The following is a 26170-nucleotide window of genomic DNA, read 5'->3' as shown; positions in this document are numbered from 1 at the left end:
CCTGTGTAATGATCCCCTGCCATCCCAAACCTGCCTGCTCCCTAAACCACACTGATGACCACATTCTTCCCTCCTAAGATGTCATCAAGTGGCCATCCCTCATCTCCATATGCTGGTGCAGTCTGGCAGCAAGGAGCAGCCTTTTCCACCCCCATCTACCCGGACTGTCTAGAGAGAAACGATTGAAAGCATTTGTCCCTCCAACTTTTCTCCAAACTCAACCTTCCCCACCTTAATCGATGGTCCACATGCGTGTGTATCCTTCTCAACTATGTCAACAATATTAAAAATAAAATGCTAGAGAAAAGATAAATACCAAGGAAAATAATTCCCATAATAGTTTCTATGTTTAGAAATGCTATGCACTCATGCTATTTCAATCATTTATTTCTTCCTGAAGATACTGTAGTTATTCTGTAGTCGCATAACACAAATAAGTCTTCACTGAAACACATTTGTTTCAAGATCTTAAACCACCTTATGAATCATCAAAGACAAAATTAGCTAAAGGGAATTTTGTGCGGATTTTATACTATCCTAATTCTTTGAAAAATGGTAAGCTGCATCGTACTGCAAAGCTCAGTAACCAAAGCATACCTTTTTCATCTTTTTTTTTCCCCAACACCTTTGTCCTCAGTCACCTGAGTCAGGTAAGTGATAACCCATATGATGTCAAGCCTGCATCAAGTGGAACATCCTTCAAACTGTCCCCTTTCCCGTGCATCCCAGGCAGGTGTTGTAAACAAGTATGCATTGGAGAAAACTGCCCTTCAGAAAGTTGTGATAGTTCCCACAAGGACAGGCTTGAGGCAGGTCTTCACACGGTGACAACAGGAAGGGGCTAACTATTGGAATCCTTTGGAAACCAAACAACCGCATTGCAATGAAGGAGCTTTTGAAATCGTTCTTTCTGTAGAGGATCTTATTTTGAAGTTTTTCTCCCTGCTAATACCTTTTCTTTAGGGTTAACACTTAGCATTTGTTACTACAGGCCGGCAAGTACTCAAACCTGGGGTCATTATAAAATATCAACAGTTACGGCTAAATTATAAATTCCCTGTCTAATTGACTTTATTTTGTGACTGATGAAATCGTAAAAGTGGATGAATGTGGAAACAATGAGACCCGTACCTCGGGGTCCTGATACCAGAGCCTTTGAAGAAGAACCTTCAGGAGGTGCAGCCCTGGCCCGCAGGCTGGCTGCAGAGGTGGGAAGGCGTCCATCAGCCAGACAGCTCCTTGTTTTCCCAATCAGCCGCATCAGCTTAAACACATTTCACTTTCCACTGTCAGTGGAGCAAGTACTCAAGCTAGACTCACCGACTCCGGAGTCTCTCATGGCATTCTGCACTCACCTTCCATGGGGGTGTTGCTGTCTGGCCGGTTGGCAAAGACCACGTCCACATACTCCAGTTGCAGCCGCTGGAGGGAGCCCTTCAACCCTGGGAACATGAGCAGGGAACCCATGAGTCCAGAGCTGAGCGCTATTAAACACGGCTAGACATGGGATTCGTTTTTAAAAATACATGAAATACGATATTGTGTCAGCTGGCCCCTTTAAAAATATATCAGAACAGACTTTGCTCCCGACAGAGGAACGTCGAAGGGCTTTTCAGCGACCAGCGTTCTCACTGGGCACATGCTTTGGAATGATATTCTGTGATGCATGCGTGGCAACATCCAAGGTTTGGAGTGGAAAGAAGCTTCTCTTCAGGAGTTATTTTTTTCTTGCATCATTCAAATGCAAGTTGATGTTTATGTTTAGAATTATTCAGTGGCCTTCTAGTGTGATGGAGAAACATTTATTACATATCAACCTACTAAATTTGCATAAATCATAATGATTGCTTTAACAGTATTTGATGGACATAGAGATTTAACAGTACAATGAAGGGGTTAGCAAACATGCTTTCTGTGACATTCACTGGAACAAAATTTAAAGAACCTAAAATATATCTGTATCCCATGATGTCTATTATTTGCCCCTCTTTAGGGTATAAACAAAACACAAGAAACCACTAACTCCAAGGAGACAAGAAAAAAGAGAACTCAAAAAGAAAAAAATCTGGAGTCAATAGCCTGTTTGTTAGCCCTAAGCATTGGGCCACATTCCTAAGAGGACTCAGAAAAAAAAAATACCCAAGTTCAGTTAAATCAATAGTGCCCTGAAATAGAAGGTATTGTATGTGATATTATGTAACTGAACGCTGGCTGTCTTCAAGAGTCACTTTATTTCATTTTCATGAGGCACTGCATTTCCTTATCAGCCTTTTTAATTCCCTAGGAAGACCGGAGGTTTCTCTCTTTTTATTACAGGCATAAAATTAATTGCATGTTAAATGAGGCTCTTATAAATTTAAATTTGGCTCATTTAAATTTGATTTTTCAAGCTGGTTTATCAGCCAGCCACAGTTACTTTCCTGACAGGAAAATGGAATGCTTGAATATAGTTCCGGAAATATTTCCCATTCGTGGAGACAGGATCGTCCGCGATGCAGAGGTGGCTTGTCAAAAGCCTTGATGGGGAGACTAGGGCAGCCACGTGTCGGGGGGGCCGAATGCCTCCTCCTAAAATCTGTTGTTACTCTCAGGTCCTGGGTATCACCAGCTGTCCCAAGAGGCAGCATAAAATCAAGTTCACCTTAAAAAAATTGCTATGATAGGGCTGACGTGATGGCTCAGTGACTAAATCCTCGCCTTGCACAGACTGGGATCTCATATGGTGCTGGTTCTAATCCTGGCTACTCCACTTCCCATCCAGCTCCCTGCTTGAGGCCTGGGAAAGCAGTCAAGGATGGCCCAAAGCCTTGGGACTCTGTAACTGTGTGGGAGACCCAGAAGAGGCTCCTGGCTTCGAATAGGCTCAACTCCGGTTGTTGGGGTCACTTGGGGAGTAGACCAGCAGGTGGAAAAAATCTCTCTCTCTCTGTTTCTCCTTCTCTCTGTAAATCAGTCTTTCTAATAAAAGTCAATAGTTGAATTTATATGTATTTCTACCTATCTATATCTAGATCATCTATATCTATATCATCTATATCTATATCTATATCTATATCTATATCTATATCTATATCTATATCTATATCTATATCTATATCTATATCTATATCTAGATATCTACTGTGATATAAGCCATTTTTGGAAAAATTGTGTGTAGGGAGGAAGTTGGAGATAGGCAACCAAGGCAGCAAGTATCTGAGGTTTGAAAGGCTGGAAATCTGAACTCTGACATGCCTGCCCTCTCGCTGGGTTTTTTGATTTTCCTTTTATGCTTCAGCTCTCCAACCTACAGCGGCGTTAACAGTGCTTGCCACCTTCAGAATCCCTGAGTCAGAGTGTTGTGTAAGAATGACGACAGAAATCTAGTGTGGCAGTGATCCAATCGTGTTCACATCTAGAAATTTCCAAAGGGAGAGAGAGCAAAGACTAAGTGCCCCCAGTTTTCCCTGGGCTCTGTGGTATTGGAAGGTGGAACTACTGAGAGTTCTGGCCCAGAGCCTGGCATTGGAAGTAAATGTTCTCTGATCATGATCCCCTTTCCATTGTGTCTCTTTTTTTTTCTTCTTTTTAAAGATTTATTTATTTTTATTGGAAAGGCAGATATACAGAGAGGAGGACAGAGAGGAAGATCTTCTGTTTGCTGGTTTGCTCCTCAAGTGGCCGCAATGGCCAGAATTGAGCCTATCTGAAGCCAGGAGCCAGGAGCTGCTTCAAGGCCTTCTTCTGTGCGGGTGCAGGGTCCCAAGGCTTTGGGCTGTCCTTGCCTGCTCTCTCCGGCCACAGCAGGGAGCTCCCGTATGGGAACTCGGCACGTGTAAGGTGAGGACTTCAGTCACTAGGCTGTCTAGCCAGGCCCATTTTGTCTCTTTCGAACAGTTCTGTGGACCAAGAAGAAGTTGGTGAAGGAGCTGTGACTCATTTGGTGCCATTGTACCTCTGTGTGATCAGGCCTTTCCCCAACAAGTCATGACTTAAGTAATTGACTAGTCCATGTCACAAACAGGCATCAGGTCCCAGATTGATCCTGCAACTATGCTGGACTCTGGGTATACAGATACTCAGATAACCTTCATCTCCAAGGAGGCAACAACGCGCATGGAGAACATATGCTGGTGTGAAGTTCACAGTTCAAAGTCATCATGCATACCCATAATGACATGGACTTGCGATGAAGGCAAGTCTCACGGCGGCTGACAATTCCTTACACCTTTTGCTTGATAAATGCAGAAATTGTAGTGTATCCATGTGAGACCATGAGAAGCGGTGTACTGTGTCAGTCATCCCTGCTCCTGCTTGCTTTGTAGCCCTATGAGACACTGCTCTGAAAGTCTCACTTTGAAAATCTCAAATCACACCAAATTTGGATTTTATTCTAAAGCAATGTCAAGTGGTGAGAGTGGTGGGGCATAAAGAGGAGCCAAAGAGCCATGTGTGACTTCAGTCTTCAGTGGATGAGTTACCCTGCTGCAAATGGGCTATAGGGGAGCAGTCTCAGTGGGACTGGAGGCCCATGGGGCTATGCTGAAGCCCTGAGGAGGCTTGTGAGAAAGGTCCGGAATGAATATGAGTAGAAGAGGACCAGATGGTGAGCTGTGCTCTGCGGGGTAGAGGTGAGAGGCAAGCAGGAAGACTCTTTGGTGCTTGGCCTGACAAGGGAGGGGGCGACAGGTACCAAGATAGGAAGTCAGGACACTATCTGACGGGGGTGGGGAGTCTGAGCTGCACACCCACCATCCCCGAGGGACCTGACAGCATATGGGATAGTCCTGTATTCAGAGGAGGACAGTGAGGCCCAGGGCACTCATTTGGGTTGGCCTGGATGACCTGCTGTCCCTTAGTTTCTCTGAGCCTGTTTGTTATCCACAACTGCATCGCCTTTCTCCTTTGATCTCTCGCTTGTGACTGAGAACTGAATCGGGTGGACTTGCCTTTGTCAGTCTGGATGCATGAATCTTACAGAAACAGGTCAATCAGAGGAATAGAAAGACATGTTCAACAATTGTCTCCTTATCAGCCGTTTAGGGTTTAGCCCTAACCAACAGGCACTCCTGTCCTAGCTCCATTTAGCAAGTTTGTTGAGTACTGGCTGGGGGGGTCAGACATTATTTTAAGTTTAAGTAGGCATGCTCCAGACAGAAGTGGGGGCAGCTGGAGGATGCAGTCAGAATCCCAGCAGGTAAGTGCTTTTGGGCGCCAGGGAAGTAAACGCAAGGGCAATGCATGCACTTGTAGAAGGCACCTTTGACATTAGGCAGAGTCTGGGCGCTGACCCAAGTCTGTGTGTAGTGGTGGTGGGAGGCGGGGAGACAGCAGGCTGAATGTAGGAGAAGCAGGAGGAACCTTCCCGGAGAGATAACTAGATGTTAACTGGCCTCAAAAGCCCACAGCATGATAAATTATGTAGAGAATGCTGTTTTTAAGTGAGAATAGTAAAAAAAAAATAAATTCATTGTTCCTTAGATTATGATCTTGAATAGAAACCACATGGTTTGGCAGGTGAACTTTAATTCCACTGAAGCCTATTTCACAGGTTTCTAAAGAAACAGACTTTTTCCAGAAGCCAAGCAGATTAGCACAGTTGGGGTGAATCTAGTTTTAGTGTGATAGGTTGAACTGTGTAGAAACAAGAACATTGATTCTGCAAGGGTTCTATTCAAATATGCTAGGTGGTGACCTTTTGCATCCAACATGCTTGCTTTCCTTCCTGGCTTGAAAAACGTTGCCTTATGGGCCCATCACGATAGCATAGGGGTTAAGGTCCTCGCCTTGAATGTGCCAGGATCCCATTTGGGCGCCGGTTCTAGTCCCGGTAGCTCCACTTCCCATCCAGCTCCCTGCTTGTGGCCAGGGAAAGCAGTCGAGGATGGCCCAATGCTTTAGGACCCTGCACCCACTTGGGAAACCTGGAAAGAGGTTCCTGGCTCCTGGCTTCCGATTGGCGCAGCATTGGCTGTTGCGGCCACTTGGGGAGTGAGCCATTGGACGGAGGATCTTCCTCTCTCTCTTCTGCTCTCTGTACATCTGCCTTTCCAATAAAAATAAATAAATCTTTAAAAAAAGAGGAGGCAGCTGAATAGTAATTTATAGCTATGTTAAGGTGTATAGAACCCAGTTGTTTCTAAACTAATAATTGTAATGTCAATGTAGAAGTCATAGGATGTGGTTCAGAACTTGCACTCTTTTTTTTTTCTCTCTCTCTCTCTTTTAACATGCTGGTTACACAATACCATGTGAACTAATTCCATTATGTTATAAATTGTTACTGATGTAATGCCAGGGTTTTTAATTGATTGGGATGATACTCTGTTGGCTCTATCTTCAGACCAGAGACAGTCTCCCCAAGAAACTGTTGAACTTATCTGGACAATAAGATGCTGGACTCTATGCTTTGTAGATGCTTGCAAGGAAATAATCTCAACTGAATCTGAACCATAGTAATGCAGCAAGAATCCACCATGGGGGGGGGCGGGTTTTGGGGAGGGAAGGGGGGAATTCCAGAGCCTATAAAATTGTGTCACATAATGCAATGTAATCAATAAAAAAAAATTAAAAAAAAGAAAGAAAATGTTGCCTTAAATAGCATACAAGTCTTTCCTATATAATTTTCAGTAGATCTCTCAGCCAAAATTTGAAACAGATCTGGTTTTTCTCGAGGTTGTGCTGTATTAGAGTCACATATGGGGCTGTGCCTCCCCTATAAAATGTGGTTATTGTGGATGAGTGATATGAATTTACATGAGCAGGGAGCATTGGAAAGAAGTCCTGTGGTGTATCTATTTTGTTTTAAATATTAGTCTGAAAGGCAGAGACAGGTGAAATACTCAATCCACTGGTTCACTCTCCAAATGCTGGTAACAGCCAGGGCTGGGCCAGGCTCAAACCAGGAGGCTTGAACTCAGTTATGACTCCTGCATTGGATCCAAGTACTCAAGCATCACCTTTGCTCCCCTGGAATGTGCATTAGCAGGAAGCTGAAATTAGAAATGGAGCCGGTGAAAGAGGTAGCATGATGGTTCAACTGGCTAATCCTCCACTTCGAAGTTCTACCATCCCGTAGGGCATCACTTTATGTCCCGGCTGTTACACTTCCCATCCAGTTCTCTGCTTATGGCCTGAGAAAGCAGCGCAGGATGGCCTAAAACCTCAGGACTCTCCGCTTGTGTGGGAGATCTGGAAAAAGCTCCTAGCTAAAGGCTTGCAGTCGTTGGGGGAGTGAACTAGTGGATGGAAGATCTTTCTCTTTCTGTGTCTCCTTCTCTATGTAAATCTGCTTTTCTGTTAAAAATAAATAAATCTTTAAAAAATGAATGGAGGGCCCGGCGCGGTGGCGCAAGTGGTTGAGGTCCTCGCCTTGCACGCCCGGGATCCCATATGGGCGCCGGTTCTAATCCCGGCAGCCCCGCTTCCCTTCCAGCTCCCTGCCTGTGGCCCGGGAAAGCAGCAGAGGACGGCCCAAAGCTTTGGGACCCTGCACCCGCGTGGGAGACCTGGAAGAGGCTCCTGGCTTCGGATTGGCATAGCATCGACCGTTGCGCTCACTTGGGGAGTGAATAATCGGAGGGAGGATCTTCCTCTCTGTCTCTCCTCTCTGTATATCCGCCTTTCCAATGAGAAAATAATAAAAATAAATCTTAAAAAAAAAAAAATGAATGGAGTTAGGACTGGAATCCAGGCACTGCTGTAGGAGATACGGTGTCCCAAAGCAGCTTTTTAATTGTGGGACCAAACTCACGCTTATTAATTCAGAAACTCTTGAGCCAGACTCATTGTCATTTATTCAAAATTTTACTCTTTGATAAATCATGATTTTTTGAAGTGCTGAGGATAGAGGTTAGCATTTATTATTCATTGGAAAGTGTGAAACAGAGCGTTCTGATTGCTTGCTTCTCTCGCTCCTGCGTGACAATAGGCTTGTGGCTTGAATCACACAACGAAACAAATGTAGACTCGGACACAGCTTCTGACCTTAAAAGCCTGCAAACAATTTTCTTGTTCTGGAAATTAGACTTAACGAACGATTTCCACTCTTTTCTGTCAAGCACTAAAGGAATTTGATCTGCTAAATTCTAACGTTGGCATAAATTGGGGCTTAATAACTGTTTGTGAAATGGCTGAATGAATAAGTGGAATTTCAGAGCTCTGAAAGGACCTTGGCCTTCCAAGGAGACGTAATAAACCTATTAGTGAAATTTCTTCTCCTTCCTTGTGAATCTACTGAGCTGTTATTTTAAACTGGATCTAAGCCAAGCACTTTGGGTTTGTTAAAAGAAAGGCTGTTCATCTGAATGTTTTCAAAAGAATATTATACACAAGTGAAACTGATTTTAAAGGGTGTAAATGAACTCAGGTGGTCAAGGTTGGCCAGCATGCAGTGGTGTGAACTTGACATTATGTAGACTCCAACTGAAAGCATATACACATGCCCAAGACTGAACAAGGTCACTTTCATCAAGAACAGATACCAGTGAAACCAAGGATGATGATTTGCAAACCTCCGCACACACTATTTTGTGTTTAGAAGTCTCAAGTCCCTGCATGTCTTTACAATTCCTTCTTTAGTTTCAGCTAGCCCACGCATGTCCTTTGAACTGCCTTCCTTGTACTCAGGAGCCCTCATCTTTGGCTGAAACCAAGAACTGCAAAATCACACCAACAATAGCAGCAGAATAGTAAAAAAAAAACACCAGCTCTTCCTCAGCCTCCAAAGTTTGTAATTTCCTGTGCAAGTTTGAATCTGGGTCAGTTTGAGTTTCAGTTGAACTGGTTCAGCCATCCTGAGAGATTAATCCTTAAGAGAATTCCTGGCTTATTTAAAGGAGATGAAATTTAAGAGGGAATTTCTATTAAGTTATATGAAGCCTGAAGAAGACAGAGTTGAAGGAAAGAATTCTGAGATTCTGCACACACTTCAGCAGACATTAAAGCAATAGGTATTTGAGGAAGACTGTCTCCACTCTTTTTCTCTTTGATTTTATGTCTCTCTTGATCACCAGTGTGAACCATTCTCTGAATTTATCTCTTCCAATCAAATAGGTTAAAAAGAAAAGAGAACAAAACAAAAACAAAATCAAACAAAAAACTAAGACCGTTTCTGGCAGCTTCGACCAACTCTGTGGGAGAAGACACAGCCATGAGGCAGGTTGGGTCGGATTTCAGCTTTACATTGGACATGGCTTGAGATACCCACACCTCAGGTCGGAATGCCTGGGTTCAAGTCTGACCCCAGTCTCTGTTTGAGCATCTGCTAATGTACATATGGGAGGCAGTCCAGGGTGGCTCAGGTGCTTGGATTTCTGCCTCTTAGGAGACCTGCGTCCAGTTCCTGTTTCCTGGATTCAGAAAGGTTTCCCCCGACTGTTGCAAACATCTGGGGAACAAGTCAATGGATGTGAGATCTGTTCAGTTGTTTCTGACTCTCAGATAAAATAATATTGAGTACTGTGGATTCTGTTTGGACAAGGAATTGGAAAGTGCCTTAATAAAGACTGCCCTTATCCACAGACTGCGGATTGAGATATAATTCAAATAGAACAACAATAATGTTAATGATGATGATGACGACGGCGATAATGGTAAAAATAGCATCTATCATTTCTTGTGTTCTGAGTAGATCACAGACGTGCTGCTCAATGAGGTCTTTCTAATTTCAGTCCTGATACAGCGATCCTGTGAGGTAAGAGTATTTATAGTCTGTTCTACAGTCAAGGAGACCGAGACATAGTGAGGTTCAGTAACTTGTACAAAGTCACCCAACTCATCAATCACAGAGTTGGAATAATTACAAACATATGTCTGATTTCTAAGCCCATATGCCTACAAATATGTTAAAAATCAGTTAGTAAGAAATATCAACCACATACAAAAACTTTGGAAACAATGGAACTATATTGTTAAAAGTACATATGCACAAACATAAATACGTATTTATGATTTTTGGCTTCAAAAGCTTCCATTTTAAATTAAATGACTGAACATTAGAACTATTTTTTTTCCTACGCAAATATAAGGTATTTGGAAGTAGTTATTTTTACAAAGGTTAATAAGGATTTCCTTTTTCAAAAATCTTTTGAAAAGATTTAAGAAAAAAATCTTAAATGACACAATAAATGGGTATTTGTAACACATATAACCTACAAAATCGAACTTTGCTAATGTATAAAGAAATCTTCCGAGTTAATAAGACCAAGACAGAAATGAAAAGAAAACTTAGTTTAAAAACGTGGAGTTAATTCCCAGTAAGACACAGAGATATGAAAAGAAACTAAACTCACTAAAAATTAAATGCATACATAAGCAAGGAAATAAAATAAAATAATAAAGATTATCTAGCCAATTTTTTATATTCTTTTTAGAAAATACTATGCTAAAATATGCGATATTCTATTGGCCCAGTTATACCACCTTCAGAATCTCTCCTGTTTATGTAAGGATGGTCACTTCTTTATTCATTCTTTATAATTTTAAAAGCTGGAAATAATCCATAAGCTGTGTGTACGTAAACTATATTTTAATTCAGAAAAAACAAGGTTTAGCTTAATAGTGACAGCCTGAATCCTTTGTTGTAATCCATGCATTGCTGCATCCCTAGCTAAGTGAGTGTACAGATGGGGTAGATGAGTCAGTTTATACTCTCAGGAAACATTGGCAGGACTAAGTAGTGGGTCATCAACTTGTGTAGGGTCAAATGAAGTGAGCAAAGAAGTGTTTTACTTTTTAAATTTTTAAGGTGATGGGCTTAATTGCTATTTCATAAATTATTCTGAATTATAAATGATATAAATTATAGATTATTAGTTAGAATATGATTTATAAATTATTATAGGTAATTATTCCATAGTATGAATTACTCATAAATAACTCAACATTATTTCTGAAAAAGAGAAAATCATTTGTTTCAATGATACGAATATAAAGTTATAAAAATCCTGGGCTTTCATAAAAACTTACTTTCTAATTTTCATTTTTTATATGAAAGGCTATGAGACAAAGGAACAGACAGAAAGAACTCTTCACTCCCCTAATGCCGTAACAGCCAGGGCTGGGCCAGGTCAAGGCCGGGCCTCAGGGGTTCAAAGCTGGTCTCCCGTGTGGCTGGCAGGAGCAGCGCCATCTGCTGCTGTCGGGATGTGCATAAGCAGGAAGCTGGATCTGAAGCAGAGGCGCTGGGGCTCGAACCAGGCACTCTGACATGGGATGAAAGCATCGAAAGACACATCCTAATAGCTGCACCAACTACTTCCCTCCCAAATCTGGCCTGTAGTTCAGGGACTAGTCACTGAGGAAAGTTCTAGATGTTTGGCTTTTCTCTTCGGAGATCTTTTTTCTCCCCTCTGTGTCTCTGCACCTCACGCCGAACTCCAGGAAGAAACCCAGGTGATCCTGACTGCTTTGCTATCAGATTCCACCCCCTCTCCCATTACATTTTGATTTTTTTCTTGAAACAAACAAAAATAAAATGGAAGCAGCAGCACCTACCTTCGATAATATGCTTTCTTGACAACCCTCTTTCTGTTTCCGCCCTGCCAAAAACAAACAAGAAAGTAAATGGCTTTAAAGGGAGGTATGCATGTGTAGGTATTTAATCTGTTTCAAAAGTGCAAAAGAGATGTCATTCTTACTTAGGCTGAGTTGCTACTTCTATCCCCTATTCTCACTAAATTCTGCGCTACTGGAGCCTGCGGAGGGAGAGTTGGTGGGACACATGCCGAGGGAGCCTCTTCCTTGGAGGTTCCCAGAAGATGAATTGGCCATGATTGCCACCACACCATTAATATCACTCAGCATCAGGTTCAAGTTAATCACGACTCAGCCATGCACACCTTGTCCGCATGACACACAGTTCAACTGTCTTGCCTTGCTGTTAACCTTGCCAAAGGGAAAAATAGACAAGATTGCCAGGCTATTGATCTCATTATCTTTTCTGAGAAAGGAAATAAATCTGAAGGTGTCTTTAAGCTCTTAGGGAAATTTAACAGCTGTTTGCTGTTAATGCAATGAATCCTTGAATTCGTGTCCAAAGAAGACAGCCTCAGAGGCAGAAAGAAGTGTGCTCCTTGAATTCTGAGGAATTGAAGTGCTTATTCAACACCAGAGTCTTCGGCAGTCTCATTTTAAAATGCCATGGTTTGTCCTTCATCTTTGTGAATGTACCTTCACTTGTACCTTTGATAAGTACATTAGATAATGGGGTGTGCAATACTCTACCACCCAATGGATCTTGCAGATTGCCTAATTTCCGGTCTATTTCTAGACATGCTGGCGAGGTTTTGTGCACCTTAGCAAAGGCATCAAGCGATGACATTCTAAATCAAAGCACAGCCCACATCCTTCTCACTGGCACTCCCTGCCATTTATACGCAGACTCTTACAGCGATAGAAATCAGAACTCCATTTTTCGGTCATTAACACCATTATCCACTGGCTCAAAAACAATACCACACTATTACTGTGTGTGTCCACATATGCATATTTTGATTAAAAGGTTTCTAAAGAAGAATTGGCCTCTGGCTCCTGTTTTATTTTTAAAGTGTTATTGTATCAGCTGCAGGAAGGTAAATAATGCTTTTATTGTTTGACTTGAGTCTTTTTGGTTAAGCTTTTCCAGCAGTTTTTGGAATTTCCTCAAAAGCAAACACCCAACAGTTGTACTGGTACATGGATTAGCTTGCTGTTGTCTTACTTGTATGTCAAAAAGGCCAGCAGTCCTCTAATTCCTGCGCAAGAATTGAAGTACCAGTTCAAACATTGGCAGTCTGACCCATTAGAAGCTCATTCATCCTGAGAAATTTGTTCTGCATTCCACCACAACAGGAAGGTTTCCCCTTGTTTGCCTAATAGCTAGTGACAACAGTAGCTCTGTGTCATTCTCCAATGGTGTAGCCTTTTTGATCAGCATTCTTGGAGGCCTCTGCGAAACAGTTAAAAGCTCACATGTGGAGCCAGGCAAGACCTTTTAATCTTTGCATTCCATCTATGAATTCTGGCGGGTTGAATGGTTTTTCCTCTCGGATGCTCTGTGCTTGTTTCCTTTTCCTGAAATTTGAAGTCTATTTTGGAAATAGATCCAAGTGTGAGTTTGATAATTGCAAAATCTCAGTGAATCACTTAGTAATCAGTAACCACATGCTATGGGAGTATATTGCAAAGATGGAATCATAGGCTAACTGCTATGTCCTTAGAGCGAGGGGAAAATCATTCTCCAAGACAATTAATTTTGCATGTTAGATATAAAGCTGTTGCCTAGATAGGTGAAGTCATGGCTGATTGGCTGCTTCTTGTCTGAAAGGGAAATAAAAGACGTTTCACTTACTTTCCACCCCAGTAGAGTTTAGTTGTTATGACCAGGCTGGACCTCCTGTGTATCAAGCAGACAAGCAGAAATAGCAAATGAATGGAGATTATTGGATCCATCATATTATAATTTATTACTATTATTAATATAACACCATATAGAATTTGCTATTGGGCATGGTGTAACGGTTCGATTGGCTAGTCCTCCCTCTTCAAGCACCATGATCCCATATGGGTGTTGGTTTGTACCAGCTGCTCCACTTCCCTTCCAGCTTCCTGTTGTGACCTGGGAAAGCAGTTGAGGATGGCCTTGGGATCCTGAACCTCCTGGCTCTTGGTTTCAGATCAACTCAGTTCCAGCTGTTGTGGCCAATTGGGAGTGAGCTAATGGATGGAAGATGTATCTCTCTGTAAATCTGCCTTTCCAATAAAAACAACTACATTTTTTTTAAAAAAAGAATGCGCTATTGTGCTCCATAACTTAAAAAATTAATATAGAGATAAATTTGCTAACTGTGTCACTGAAACGTAAGGACAGTGGAAGGCTGATGGCCTAGGTCTTGCAGCCAGCTCTCAGAGGAAGAGGCTGAGGGGAACAATCTTTGCCTGGGGATAGAGGGTGAGACTGGAAAAGAAAGAGTGGTGGAGGGAGAGGAGTGAGAAGCCTACAAACGGTACACAGCGAGTCAGCTTGCAGGGATAACGGTTGAATAGGAGAATGTAAATGAAAGAACTTAATGGATGCATTGATTATCTTAGTGGCTCAAGTGAGCAGCCACCAATGAACGCACTTACTGTTTGACATTCATTGCTCATGTACTTTCCCTGAGAGCAAAGCCAGTCTCTGCCATGGACCAAGGGACCCTATTGACCCCAAGTTCTTATACTCTGTGCCATTATGCTCTGGGGCAGGAATTGACTACAAAGAAATAGGAATGAGAAAGTAAATTATAGTAAGCAATCATAAATATTGAAAATAAAAAGGAAAATGATTCCTTTGAGTGCTTTATTAATATCATTTTAGGAAATTAGTCCTTAACTTAAGGCTGCATCTGAGGGAATGAAATGTGGAAAGCTTGTCAGGAAGCTTATTATTATCTCTAAGTCATACCGAAGGGCATGAGGCTTAGCAGCATGATGTTAGAATAAGAAGTATGCCTTGAGGACCACAGGTTTCTAATTTAAAATTAGGAAACCTATTTCAGAGCAAGTAAGTTATTCCAGATATGTATCCCAATTGAATAAGTTTAAAAAAATTATTTGCAATTCAAATGTTAAGACCATGGGCTACCACGGTGGCATGGTAGGGCACTTCTTTCTTTCCATGCCAGCATCCCATACTGGGCACTGGTTCCCTATTTGGGCACTGATTCAAGTCCTGGCAGCTCCACGTTGAATCTAGTTCCCTGATAATGAACTTGAAAAGTAGAGGGAATGGCCCATGGCCTTTGCCCTTGTGCCCACGTGGGAAGAAGTTCCTGGCTCCTAGTTTTGGATTAGCCTCAGCTCTGACTGCTGTAGCCATTTGGTTATTGACTCTGTTTCTCTATCTCTTTCTTTAACTCTGATTTTCAAGTCAAATAAACAAATCTTTTTAGAAAAGATTAAGATAAAACTTTTGAAATAAAACATTTGTAATTCCATCAACTCTAAAGTTGATACTTTTGGATTCATAGGTATGAAAGGATAGCATGATTAATGATAACCAATAGGGAATGATGTGACAATTCTGACAACCTGGTTGCTACAGGAACAATTTGTTGAAAATGTTAGCAACCCCATCCTACAGAAGTTAATTCCCTGAAAAGTAATTTGAATCCTTATAATGGAAGGTGTACAGATACATGTGCCTGGAGATTACATTCCCCAAATGGGCTGATGCACTTTGCAGGTTAATCCATCAACTTGATGATACTTATTATAATAGTAATCTGCCAGAGGGGAGTGAAGTCTCCTTTATTAAATACTTTCAATCTCCAACGAAAGCTGTGTGGAATGTTACAAACAATGCACAAGCACTTTTGATTATTTAGAGCAGTTGGATATATCGACGCTTCACATTTGCTCAAAACACCTCTATGCACTTTTTCTCCACAGTTGGGCCTTCTGTAAGATGTTGGTTCCATATGGGTATACACAACGGTGGATTGCAGCCTGGCAAATAATCACTGACTTCCAGCAATTCAGTTCAGACATGTACACTCGTCACCTTGCTGGTATGGCCCTTCAGCAGCAGGTATGCTTTCCATTGTATGCAGGCAGGGAAACTGAGAATCAGAGAAGTGAAGCAAGATGGCCTGGATAAGAGCTAGCAGGTGGAGTGCCAAGACCAGATGTCAAGTGTGTTAGCTGACAGCATTTGCAGGATCAGTGCTATGATGCTTTGGTTTATCTCGTTACTAGTCTTAAGGGAGAAATTGTGAGCTATTGTATGGTGACAGCTTGGATTTTTATTTATCAGACTGAAAGACATTTTGTGAAATATGCACATTAATCTGTTTTCTCTAAAAGGTAGAGGTAATAGATTCTGTGACTAACTATGGAATGATTGCGTGTTTTCTGGGTAAGGCAAGGAGAAGTTACAGCACTGAAGTTCCTCCTTCTGCTTCAGTGAATCTTGCTGCATACATCACTGTATTATTAGTAGACAGGTCCCTGTTGGAAGGTAAATTATATCCCAACAAAGACATGTTAAAGTCCCAACCCTAGTGCATTAGACTGTGAGCTTATTTGGAAACAAGGTCATTGTAGATGTAATTAGTTAAGATGTGGTGGGCTCTGCTCCAGTGTGCCTGATGTTCTTACAAGGAGACGTACAAAGGGAAAACACAGATGGCAGATTAAGGAATGCTGAGGCTTGCTGGTGACCACTGAGGCCAGGAAGAAGTAGGAAAGAATTTCCACCTAGAGTTTCAAGGGCTGCATGGTACTGTCCACACCTGGATTTTGGAATTCTGACTTCCAGAACTGTGCAAGAATGTCTATGTTTCTCTAAGCCACCCAGTTTGTGGTGCTTTGTTGTACTGCCAGTTCTTCTGTAGGTAGTGCTGCATGGACCAGCAGTCCAGGCCACCAAACAACCCACACAAAGTACAAGACTGTGTGCTGATGTGAATCATTTTCCACATTCAAGGTTAAATTTTCTTCTAACATTCTTGTTACCTGGGACGAACCTGGGGAGGTTTCTCTTGCTGAGGAGAAGGGGGCAAGGAGAAAGGTGGCCAAGTATTATTTGTTTCCACACCCTTAAATGTCTGGGTTCCCACTTCCTCAAGGCCCTCTATTCCTACCGCACACTTATCCCAGACTGAGGGGTGAAACAGTTCTAAGGATACACAGGGCTCTTTCCTACCCTTCTCATTTCTGCTGCCACAGGAAGAGTCCATGACTTGCTCAATAGGAAAGCCTGTCTTGAGAATGTCTTTGGTTCCTAAGTTGTGGAAGCGGCTGTAAGTATGTACACCTGAAAACAAAGTTCTTTGTGTAGCTGTTTTCCCTAATGTTGCAGCATTGCTATCTACTTGGCCATCCCAGATATCACCCCCAGACTTGTTGGATGGTCATTGTTGGCTTTCTTCTTCTCAGGTTGGGAAACAATAGCTGTGGTAGAGGAAAGTCACAGAACTGGAGGGGCACTTCCCCTCAGCTCCTCATTGGCTACAGAAGGTGATGGGATAGAAAGGTAAACACATCTTCTAAAGCTTTTTGGTGAGACTACTCAAGATTAAGAGAAGAAGCCCCTTTCTGAACATCCAGACAATCTGGCTTCCATGACAGATGCTTGCTAACAGTGTCCAGATAAGAAACCTTTGTGGTATTCATCTCAAGGACTCCTTTATTGACCATGTCTCTGCATCCAGAGTTGTTAATAAAATGAACAGCAAATATGAATATGTGTGTGCAGGCAATCAGCATCCTGCTTCCTTCTTCAAATGACTGCAAATGGCAGTTATAGCCATGAGAATGTCACTTTCTTTTCTGTATGAATGTCTTGTGAATATACCCTCCTTTCTGCCTCAACCTTCTGGTGATTCATTGTGACCTATGACTAGTCCATAATTTTCAAAACATAAGCCATGGACTCACATTGGCATTTGACATTTGGCATCAATACTTGATGCTTTCTGACAGCCTTTCAGTCAAGGGTCGTGTGATTTCATTTTCCCTTCTCTGATGCAAAAACAATACATCTCTCCAGGCAACAAGGATGAGGGTAAATGTGTTACCTCCAGCCTTTCTTCTTGATGATGCTCCCCAGAATCACTTCAGCCCTGCAGGGGGAAGCAGATCACATCTCAGGGTAGAGTTCCAGGAAAGCAAGAGTCAACCCAAAACACCAGAGCCATTCCTTGCTTGAGCTCTCATGTGCCTACAGATCCTGAAAATAGAAGCTGCTTTGGGCTGGCAGCACAGTTTCTGCTGTTTCTGCTTGTGCTTGCAGAATCCTGCTCCGGAGCATTTCAGAAGCACCTGCCAAATCCTGACGTGCTGGCAGGAGACCTGCAGTCCTGATACTGAGAAACATTTGGCAGTGTCATTTGCCAGTTTGGTGTTTTTTTGAACCGCCCATCCCATACGTAAATGTCCTGTTTTAAATGGTGTCTGATGGGGGTCAAGGTTACCTTCCAACCGCTGTGGGTCAGCTCAGCTGTGGCTGGGTCAGATAATGAAACCTCACCCTGCTCAAGCAGAAATACTGCCTTCCAAGTAAATTTGCAGAATAATTGAAGACACTGTGTGTGGGATTGGATATCCCAAAGGCCAGGGCTATAGATGTGGCCCAAATAGAGAATGTCTCAGGATCAGGGACAAATTCTGTCGTAAGGCCCAGATATGAAAAGGACACGTACTGAAGTGACCTTCCTGGTCCCAAGGCTGGCTGTGGAGAGGGTGGCTGAAGGTATCTCAATCTTCTCTTCCACCTACCCACGTGGCTCTTGAGACTGAGAAAACTTTCTTGCATGGCCTTCTTGACAGTACCAACATTATGTGCAGTTTGGGCTATCAGAGGCTTTGCAAAAGGTGAGAGCAACGCACGCAGTTAGCATTGTGTCCGTTTGGGTGTTACAGGCGGGAGTGCCTGCCTACCCTCATTTGTCTTAACTTGCAAGGTTGGCCTCTGTTAGGTGGTCTAACCTGTGGTAATTTGCGATGCAGAATGTGGGGTGAGCCCCAGGCAGTTAAGCACTGGATGTTATAATGGCCAGCTTTTTTGTTTCCGCCCATCTGTCTGACTGTTGCTGTTTGCAGTCGTGTATTCTTGCAGGGAGAACCCTCCTGCATCACACACTGACAACCAGTCCCTAACTGATCAGAACGATCATTGTGTTTACATCAGGAATGAAAACAAGGCTCTGTTAGACTTGCTGTTCACTCCTTTCTTGCCTTAGCCTCATTCTGTATCAAGGAGTCAACCAGGCATAAACAACAATGGCAGAGGGGAGACTGTAGGAAAAGGAGGACTGAATAACCTTTATTTTATCTCTTTGAACTCAACAGAAAGCATCAGTGATGTGGGCTCTGACCCTCCCTAATGATCCTTAAACATGGATTTGCCCTTGAGAAGGACGAAACTCATGTAAGGAAAATGCACCGAGACCATTGATGATGAACCTGTCTTGGCAAGGCCATATTCACCTGGAGTGGGATGTGTTCAGCCTGAAGGTAACTGCTCCACAGTTCTCTTAGACAATTGCAGGGCTGCTTGAACAGTTCTTGAAGTATTTAGCTGATATGGTTCTGGGAACTGCGTATCTGGGTTCCTGCCAGGAGGCCAGGGGTCCCCAGGTGTATCCCAAAATGTATTGCTTGTGCTGGGATTGAGATGGCATGAGCTTCATGTTCACATTACTGAGAGCTCTGATGAAATAAACCCTTTCCTACAGCCCCAAACCTGCTCGTGGCTCCAAGGGAAGGTAGTTACTAGATGGGCCTCCTCATGCAGAAGAAGGGAGGCTCTCTGCAGTGACCCCTGCCCCTGCATTCAGAGAGGGCTCTGCGTGACTTTGTAGAAAAGCTGTTGGGTCTCTTGACAGCTTTGGGGAGCCCCACATTGATGTCTGAGCAGCCTGTAATACTAAGGTGGAGATGGGCTGTCAAACAGGAAGAGTAAACCCTGCTTTCCCACATGGAGGACATGGGATGAGAGGTGGCCAGGGTACTGTGAGACCAGCTTGTGGAATCTACGCACCCCTGCTCACTTGCATGTCCAATCCCCGCCCCCCCCCCCACTTCTATGAACACAGCTACCTCAGCCCTTCCCATAGACGATGGACTCTATTTCCTGGTCCTACCTCACTCCAGTCCTTTCCTCATCAAGGACCAGTGGTGGGAAGCTTTGGGTGAAAAGAGAGGGCCAGAGACAAACAATGTCTCCAGTTGTAGATATGAGTGAAGAACAGGGTTCCCACTGTGTGCAGGAGTGCTTCCCCTCCTCACCATCACATCAGAAATGATCTGGGCAGAGAGCCTCACTCCCACTGGTGCCTCCAGCAGCTACTGACTTACTTTCCAGCAGCGTAGACCTCAGCTGTGTCAAAGAGGTTAACGCCACTCTCATAGGCAATCGTCATCAGCCGCTCAGCAACCTGGGAGGGTACAAGAAAGAAGGTCAGTCCAGAAAGCCAAATGCCATTGGCTTTCAAGAGCACAGAAATTTGACTAGCCACTCCTTGTTTTCCTCAGTTGTAATTGTAGGGAGATAGAAAGCAGATCAAGAGACTATATGGAAAGGCTAAAAGTATCCTTGTGTGCAGACACCATGGGTCAGAGTGTGCCCTCATAGGGCAGTGAGGCCGGTAGATTTGCATTTCTCACTCTGCTGGGGTGACTGGTCTGACAGCATTGTCTGTGGTATCCTAATCTGTCTGACAAAGTGGGTCATCTGTGCAGCTGGGGACCAATGTAATGTCTCCTTCTCAACGCCTTTCTCCAAGCCAATAGGTTTTGGCAGCTGGGTGGCTTCTGGCCTGAAAGCCTGTGACTCTTCCGAGAGGCCAAGCAGACTTTGCTGGAGAAACAAACACTACACAAAGACCTGATGCTTGTAATGTTTCTGCTGCCCACAGTTTTCAAAATGTCAGGCGCCATCGCTGAGGGGCTGCTGAATCAACAGAGAGGAGGCAGCCAGTGGCAGCCCTGACTCACCAGGGATCCAGTTCCCCATGGTGCTGGCAGCAAATAGGACTCAAGGTTGCTTGTTCCTGCTTCTGTGCTGCTGAAGCTATGGCTGGGGGGCAGAGAGAAGGACAGCTCTCAGCCACAGCTTCGGGGGACAGCTGGAATGGGAGATCAATGGGCGACAGTGGGTCAAAGCTGCTATTCTGTTATGCTAATTCACTCACTAGTCTGAAACATTGCACGTGGCACACATAATTATAATTGATTTTTCCATTATGGTTTTTGATGGTGGGCTAAAGTTGCTGCATTGGCATCTCCAAGAGGAAATATTTTTTGTTGTTTGGAAAATTAGCATACCAGGAAAATGAAGTCCATGCAGATCTTTTAGCATAAAGTCTTTGATTTGCTGTCATCAAAACATTTATCCTAGCTCAAGATTGAAAGTTGAGTTTCGTTTTTCTCACTATGACTATCCTATGCTTGAGAAATTATTGTGCATGCTATGCTATGTGACACACTGGTGTATTATTACCGGGAAGCATGACAATTAAATCTTAGCTAGAGGGCAATTTTAAGAAAAGATGGAGAATTCTAGATGGAGATTTGGGCTAAATGATAGCAGAGATGTACCCCACCCATAGAATTTGGAGACTTGAATATGGAACAACAACAACAACAAAAAAGTCACTGAATTAAGAGTGAAGTTTGGCTCTGGCCTGAGTATTCTACTTACTGAGTAAATAACCTTGGGCAAATCATTTGACCTCTCTGAATTTCCATTTCTGCATCTTTCAAATGAGGCTCTCCTCAGGGAACTTATGCCCTGTGGAGTCTGATGGCTTCAGGGCAAACTGTTTTCACTTTCTTTCAATCCAGGTCTGCAGCTCCACAAGGTAATGGGTTAGGAACAGTCAGGTGACACTCCTGAGCCAGTGCAATGTAAGGAGAGGTCTGCTGAAGACTCGGGGGGGGGGAACATTTCTCCCCCATCAGAGCTTCTGGGGACAGCATTCTTTCTTGAAATGGCTGTTTTAACGGGGCAGGGGGTTTCTGCAGCTGATTTAAGGACCGAAGAAGTGTTGGTGCGCAAAGGAGTAGTGTCAAGAGGATAACCGGGGAATGATGTGTGTGTACGCATGTGTGTGTGTGTGTGGGGGGGGGTGTCAGGGTCAAGAGGAAATTGGGGAATGGAGTGTTGGTGCGGCAGGAGAGTTGTCCCTGAAGTTTGCTGCACTTCTACACTGCTAGTTTTAAAGTAAAAATAATTTTCCTTTTCTTATTGGGTATGGTTATTTGAATTGGGTTCCTTGTTGTTGGCAGCTAAAAGCATCCAAACTCTGGGGATCAAATGCTATAAAATGATAACATATATACTTACCATTATTTCTTTTTAAATTCTTTATTATTAATTACATTGCATTATGTGACACAGTTTTATAGGTACTGGGATTCCCCCCACCCCTCCCCAAACCCTCCCCCATGGTGGATTCCTCCACCTTGTTGCATCACCACAGTTCAAGTTCAGTTGAGACTCTTTCATTGCAAGCATATACCAAGCATAGAGTCAAGCATCTTATTGTCCTGATAAGTTCAACGGCTTGTTGGATTGCCATTATTTCTTAAAATTGATTTTTAATTTTTGTGTTCTACCTTGGTTTGATCTTGACAGCCAATTATTTTTGAGAGGCATCTTGCCAAGGAATTTCATTTGGTGTTTGAATGCTTTTTATGATGTCCCATTCATGATATGGTTGACCTTTGTCACCCCCTGCTGAGGCAGCATTGGTGGTTGCATTACTCAGACATCACAGTGTGGTCATCCCCATTAGCCTACTTTTGTATCTGATTTGTGTTGAACTTGTCTGAAGTCAAAGAGGAAATGGGGAAAAGAAGGGAGGTAATTTATTGCTGCTGGGTTATCTGTACCACGTAGGGATTGGTGGGCTTAAGTCATTTGGCCACTGGTATGCCTGGGCCTGGCTGTGCCTCCCAGTCTTCTCCTTCTGGGCGTCTCTCTGCAGTGATGTGGGCAAGGCCACAGCTGCTCTCTGAAAGGTCACTACGTATTTGTTTGGTCTACATGCACTGTGAGCACCTCTGTAACCATTCATTACTATTGTACAGTTTTGAGATTTGGAATTTCAAAGTGATTCAACTCAGGCTAGCCCTGAACAAGCTGAACTGGGAGAGCTGATCTAACTGCATTAGGGGGCAGACAGCTTGAGAGTGCAAAGACCAAAGGGACGGTCAGTTACAGTCGGCCTATCTGCTCTGAAAGGGAAGATGCTTCATCTTATTTTCTCCAACTACCATACCAGGCAGTAGAAGGTTACATGCATGCTAGAGACAATGGATTTTTACTGTTAGTGCTCCCTGCTTCCTTGCCACTTCTCATCTGATTTAGAGTCTGGAACCTCTGCTGTGTTAGCTGTACGTTTGCGTCTGTGCCTCCTCCATACACTCCTACCTGATGCCAATCAGCAGGCTCTGTGGATTCTGTGATGTGGCACCCAGGTCTTCGATCAGAAACAGAAGACTTATTCTAGCTGCTGAGAGTGTTGCTGCTGAATGACCTTCAGCTCTCTGAAAACTGCATTTTGCTAGTCTCATAGCCCAACATCAGAGGCAGGTCAGCCTCTAGCTAATGATTGGTCTGCAGGGTTACAAAAGCCTGGTTCTCTTGTTCCAGCTTGGGACAACTCTGTAGGAAGCCGTAGAGCTTCCCACAGGGCCAGTCAAGGTCACTGTTAGACTGTGTCATGATCTGCTCTATCCTGCTCCCTTCCCTGCCCTGTGTTACCTCCAAGAGCGCTTGCTAACAGCTGTACTGCCTGCTAATTTGCTTTTCAGAGCCCGCTTCCAATGGAAACTCCCCCCTGACACCAGCCCTCTAGGATGACCACTACCCAATACCTAGACAGGCATTTAGGTAGATAGGAATAAAATCAGTGACTCGTCCCTGCCCTGTCCTCCTTCTCTGATTTTTTTTCAACCTCTATTGCCCCAAGCTCCTTATGAATGAAGCTAAGCATTGCCTTGGTACTGGGTCTGCTCTGAACCAGGCATCCCTCTAAGCGTTATATAGCCACCATCCCATTCATCTTAACTGTGGTTCTGTTAAGTGAGGAGCCTGTTTCCATTATGCCACTGTGTCAACTGTTTATGTTAGTGAATCGGCTACCCAATGGCAGTGAAGTGGATTCCTTCAAGTGAACCCCCTTACACACTATTTCTCTGACTCCCCAGGGACCTAGTGAGGTCAAGGAACGGTCAGAGGGACCCAAGGTTGTTGCCCATCAAGGAGTTCTTGATTTTCCATGCCTGCAAGTCTCACTTATGCCATGAAGCTATTCCTTAAAGACAAAGATAATGTCACTGTTGTGAGTGTGTCAGGGAAGATCTGAAAGAACTTCCTGGTAAATATTCACTGTGGTTGTCAGCAGGCTAAATAAACATCTAGCCCGGGTGACCTGGTAGTCTTAGCAACAGAACCTCAAGGTCAGCACTGTCATCCCATTTCCCAGAGGGAGAACTGAGAGTCAGGGAGTTGGGGTTATCTTGCCCAAGTCAGGGCAACCAGCCACCGGGTTTGTGGTTTGATTTGGGTTTTCAGGGCTAAAATTGAGACTGTCTTTTGTAAACTGGGACCAGCTGATCACCTTCCTTGGTGCTAAAATAAGTAAGTAAGTAATCAAGTAAGTAAATAAATAGCAGCAGCAATAATTTTTTTTTCATAAAGTGGCTAACACTAATTTTAAACTTTCATTCTTTAACTATTGATCCTTCACATGAGATTGACAGCTTTGAGGGTTATTAATAGACTAAATGTGAAAAATATAAGAGGTAAGACAAAATGGAGAAAGAGTCTTAGTTTTAACTATTTCCTGTGATCTAAACACTCTCCCTTTAAAATGTTAGGATCCTGAGAAGAAGATTTCTTCTGTAGCCCCCTTCAGCAGCATCCCCCCTCCATGAACACAGTGCACGCCTGGATAACTTACCTCATCTGAAATTTGACCTCCGAATGTCACCCATGTTCCTAGAGAAAAGACAGATATTTGCAAATTACTCATAATCACCAACACTGTACTGTGCGTAACAAGAGAAAACTCTAATGTCAGGGTGATCTCTATAGGTGGCGCTGTTGGCTTATAGAGGTACCTGGAAAGGGACCTGGGAGGCTGCAGTCGCGGTGATCCTCCTCTAAGTTCCGGAAGGGTCTGGTCTGCGTCCCTGGGGAGGAATGCAAGCCTTTTCCCCACTCAAAGCCACCAACTCTGCTAATGCCAACGTTGGCCTGAAAGGTGCTTTTTCTTCAGCTAAAGGATCGTGAATACTGGCATCCAAGAAGTCACTGCTCTTTGGCCCATTTTGGCTGCACATCTGTTCTTACTCTCACTTTGCTAAGAAGCCACCTGTTTTAGAAGTGAAAACAGGGCTTTGGGCCATACCTCTCCCCTTTTTGCCAAAAATAAAGCATGGGGCTCTATTTTTGTGTTCTGTCACTTTTCAAAAGGAGCTCTCTCAGATGTCCTGATAGACCCAAGAGGTGACACGTATCTTTATTGTGACTAGTGCTACAGACTAGAACTCTCCATCGGTTTTAGGGTGCGGTTAGGAGTAGTCGCTGGAGAAAGGCCTGGAGGGGGGAGGAGCACTAACCGCAGCCCAAACCATGCATTTGTAAAACAGTAGGGAACAGACAGTGAATGGACACTTAACATTTGGGTCTCCAGGCACCTCATTCTTTCATTCACCCATTCATCCACTTAAAGTTTTTTTTTTTTCTTAACTGCTAAGCATTTATTTCAAAATGGAGTCTTAGAAAAAAGTAAAACAAAGTTTAAATAAAAAAATGCACGATGCGTGGAACCTGCGTTATGGGGTAGCGGGTGAAGCTGCCGCCTGCAGTGTTGTTTGCCATATGGGTGCTGGTTTGAGTTCCAGTAGTTATGATACCACATTGACTTCAAGTAAACAATCTTTAAAATATGTGTGACTCGGAGTTTTGAATAACTCCATGCCAGGCAATGACATTATACCCACGTGCTAGAGCTAATGAAGTGATTGAATCAGTTACTGTCTTCCGGGAGCTTGCAGTCTACAACACTCAATCATAAGTGCTGTGGTGACACAGATCAAGGCAGTAACGGTGGGAGTGTTCTCCCTGGATGGGAGGGGGGTGGTGCTCCAGAGGGGCTTCCTAGATGAACTGGCACTTTTTAAAACACTTTTTAATTTTATTTTTGATGTTGTTTACACAGTTGATAAGAATGCAGGCCTATGAGGACCACTGAATAGGGTAGGGAGGGTCAAGGTATGGGGGAAAATGGGTGAAACAAATGCTTCCTATTTTTCCTTTTCTTCCTTTTTCTCCTGGGAGAGGGAGCTGCTCCCAGCTGCCAAACAACATCAGCACCCGGGGATGGGGACCTCCACCTGGTGTCATTCATCACTCCAAGGTTAAGAAAATCCTTTCAAGGTCCATTGGCTGACAGTTCACTGCAGTACATCCACTCCACCAGATACTTGCTGCCGAATCTTGGACAGGAGAGTTGTCCAACCTGTTCTCTCATTTTCTTATGTGGCATTCGATGTCCTCTGAAGGCTCAAATAAACCGGCTGTCATATCCGATAAGCACCGGGACATGCTGTCCACTGCATGGGCATCAGCAATTGAGCAGGCTCAGTCCTCATACGTGCATTCCAAGGATGGATCACAATTCCTGTGATTGTATTTTGAGTTCAGTGGTCTAGCTGG

The 26170-nt window shown here is 43.5% G+C and overlaps 1 protein-coding gene across 6 annotated transcripts in view; it reads right to left on the bottom strand.

The window, feature by feature from the left end:
• Nucleotides 1-26170, bottom strand: part of KCNAB1 (potassium voltage-gated channel subfamily A member regulatory beta subunit 1) — a 370144-nt gene that overhangs the window by 48989 nt on the left and 294985 nt on the right. For 3 of the 6 annotated variants that reach the window (XM_040974843.1, XM_040974844.1, XM_040974845.1), the window contains exons 3-8: nucleotides 24411-24448; nucleotides 19798-19877; nucleotides 17517-17561; nucleotides 13310-13354; nucleotides 11476-11519; nucleotides 1356-1442 (exon numbers count right to left, since the gene is read on the bottom strand). In XM_040974843.1, the coding sequence (XP_040830777.1) occupies nucleotides 1356-1442; nucleotides 11476-11519; nucleotides 13310-13354; nucleotides 17517-17561; nucleotides 19798-19877; nucleotides 24411-24448 (339 nt within the window). Of the gene's footprint in view, nucleotides 1-1351; nucleotides 1443-11475; nucleotides 11520-13309; nucleotides 13355-17516; nucleotides 17562-19797; nucleotides 19878-24410; nucleotides 24468-26170 lie in introns of those variants that run through there. The other 3 variants (XM_040974846.1, XM_040974847.1, XM_040974848.1) reach the window with 2 other exon arrangements.

This window comes from Ochotona curzoniae, unplaced genomic scaffold (genome assembly GCF_017591425.1).
Source record: "Ochotona curzoniae isolate NIBS_2020 unplaced genomic scaffold, NIBS_Ocur_1.0 contig_2599, whole genome shotgun sequence".
Lineage (NCBI taxonomy): Eukaryota > Metazoa > Chordata > Mammalia > Lagomorpha > Ochotonidae > Ochotona > Ochotona curzoniae.
The sequence above is the reverse complement of the archived record's forward strand: the minus strand, read 5'-3'. Positions and strand labels throughout refer to the sequence as shown.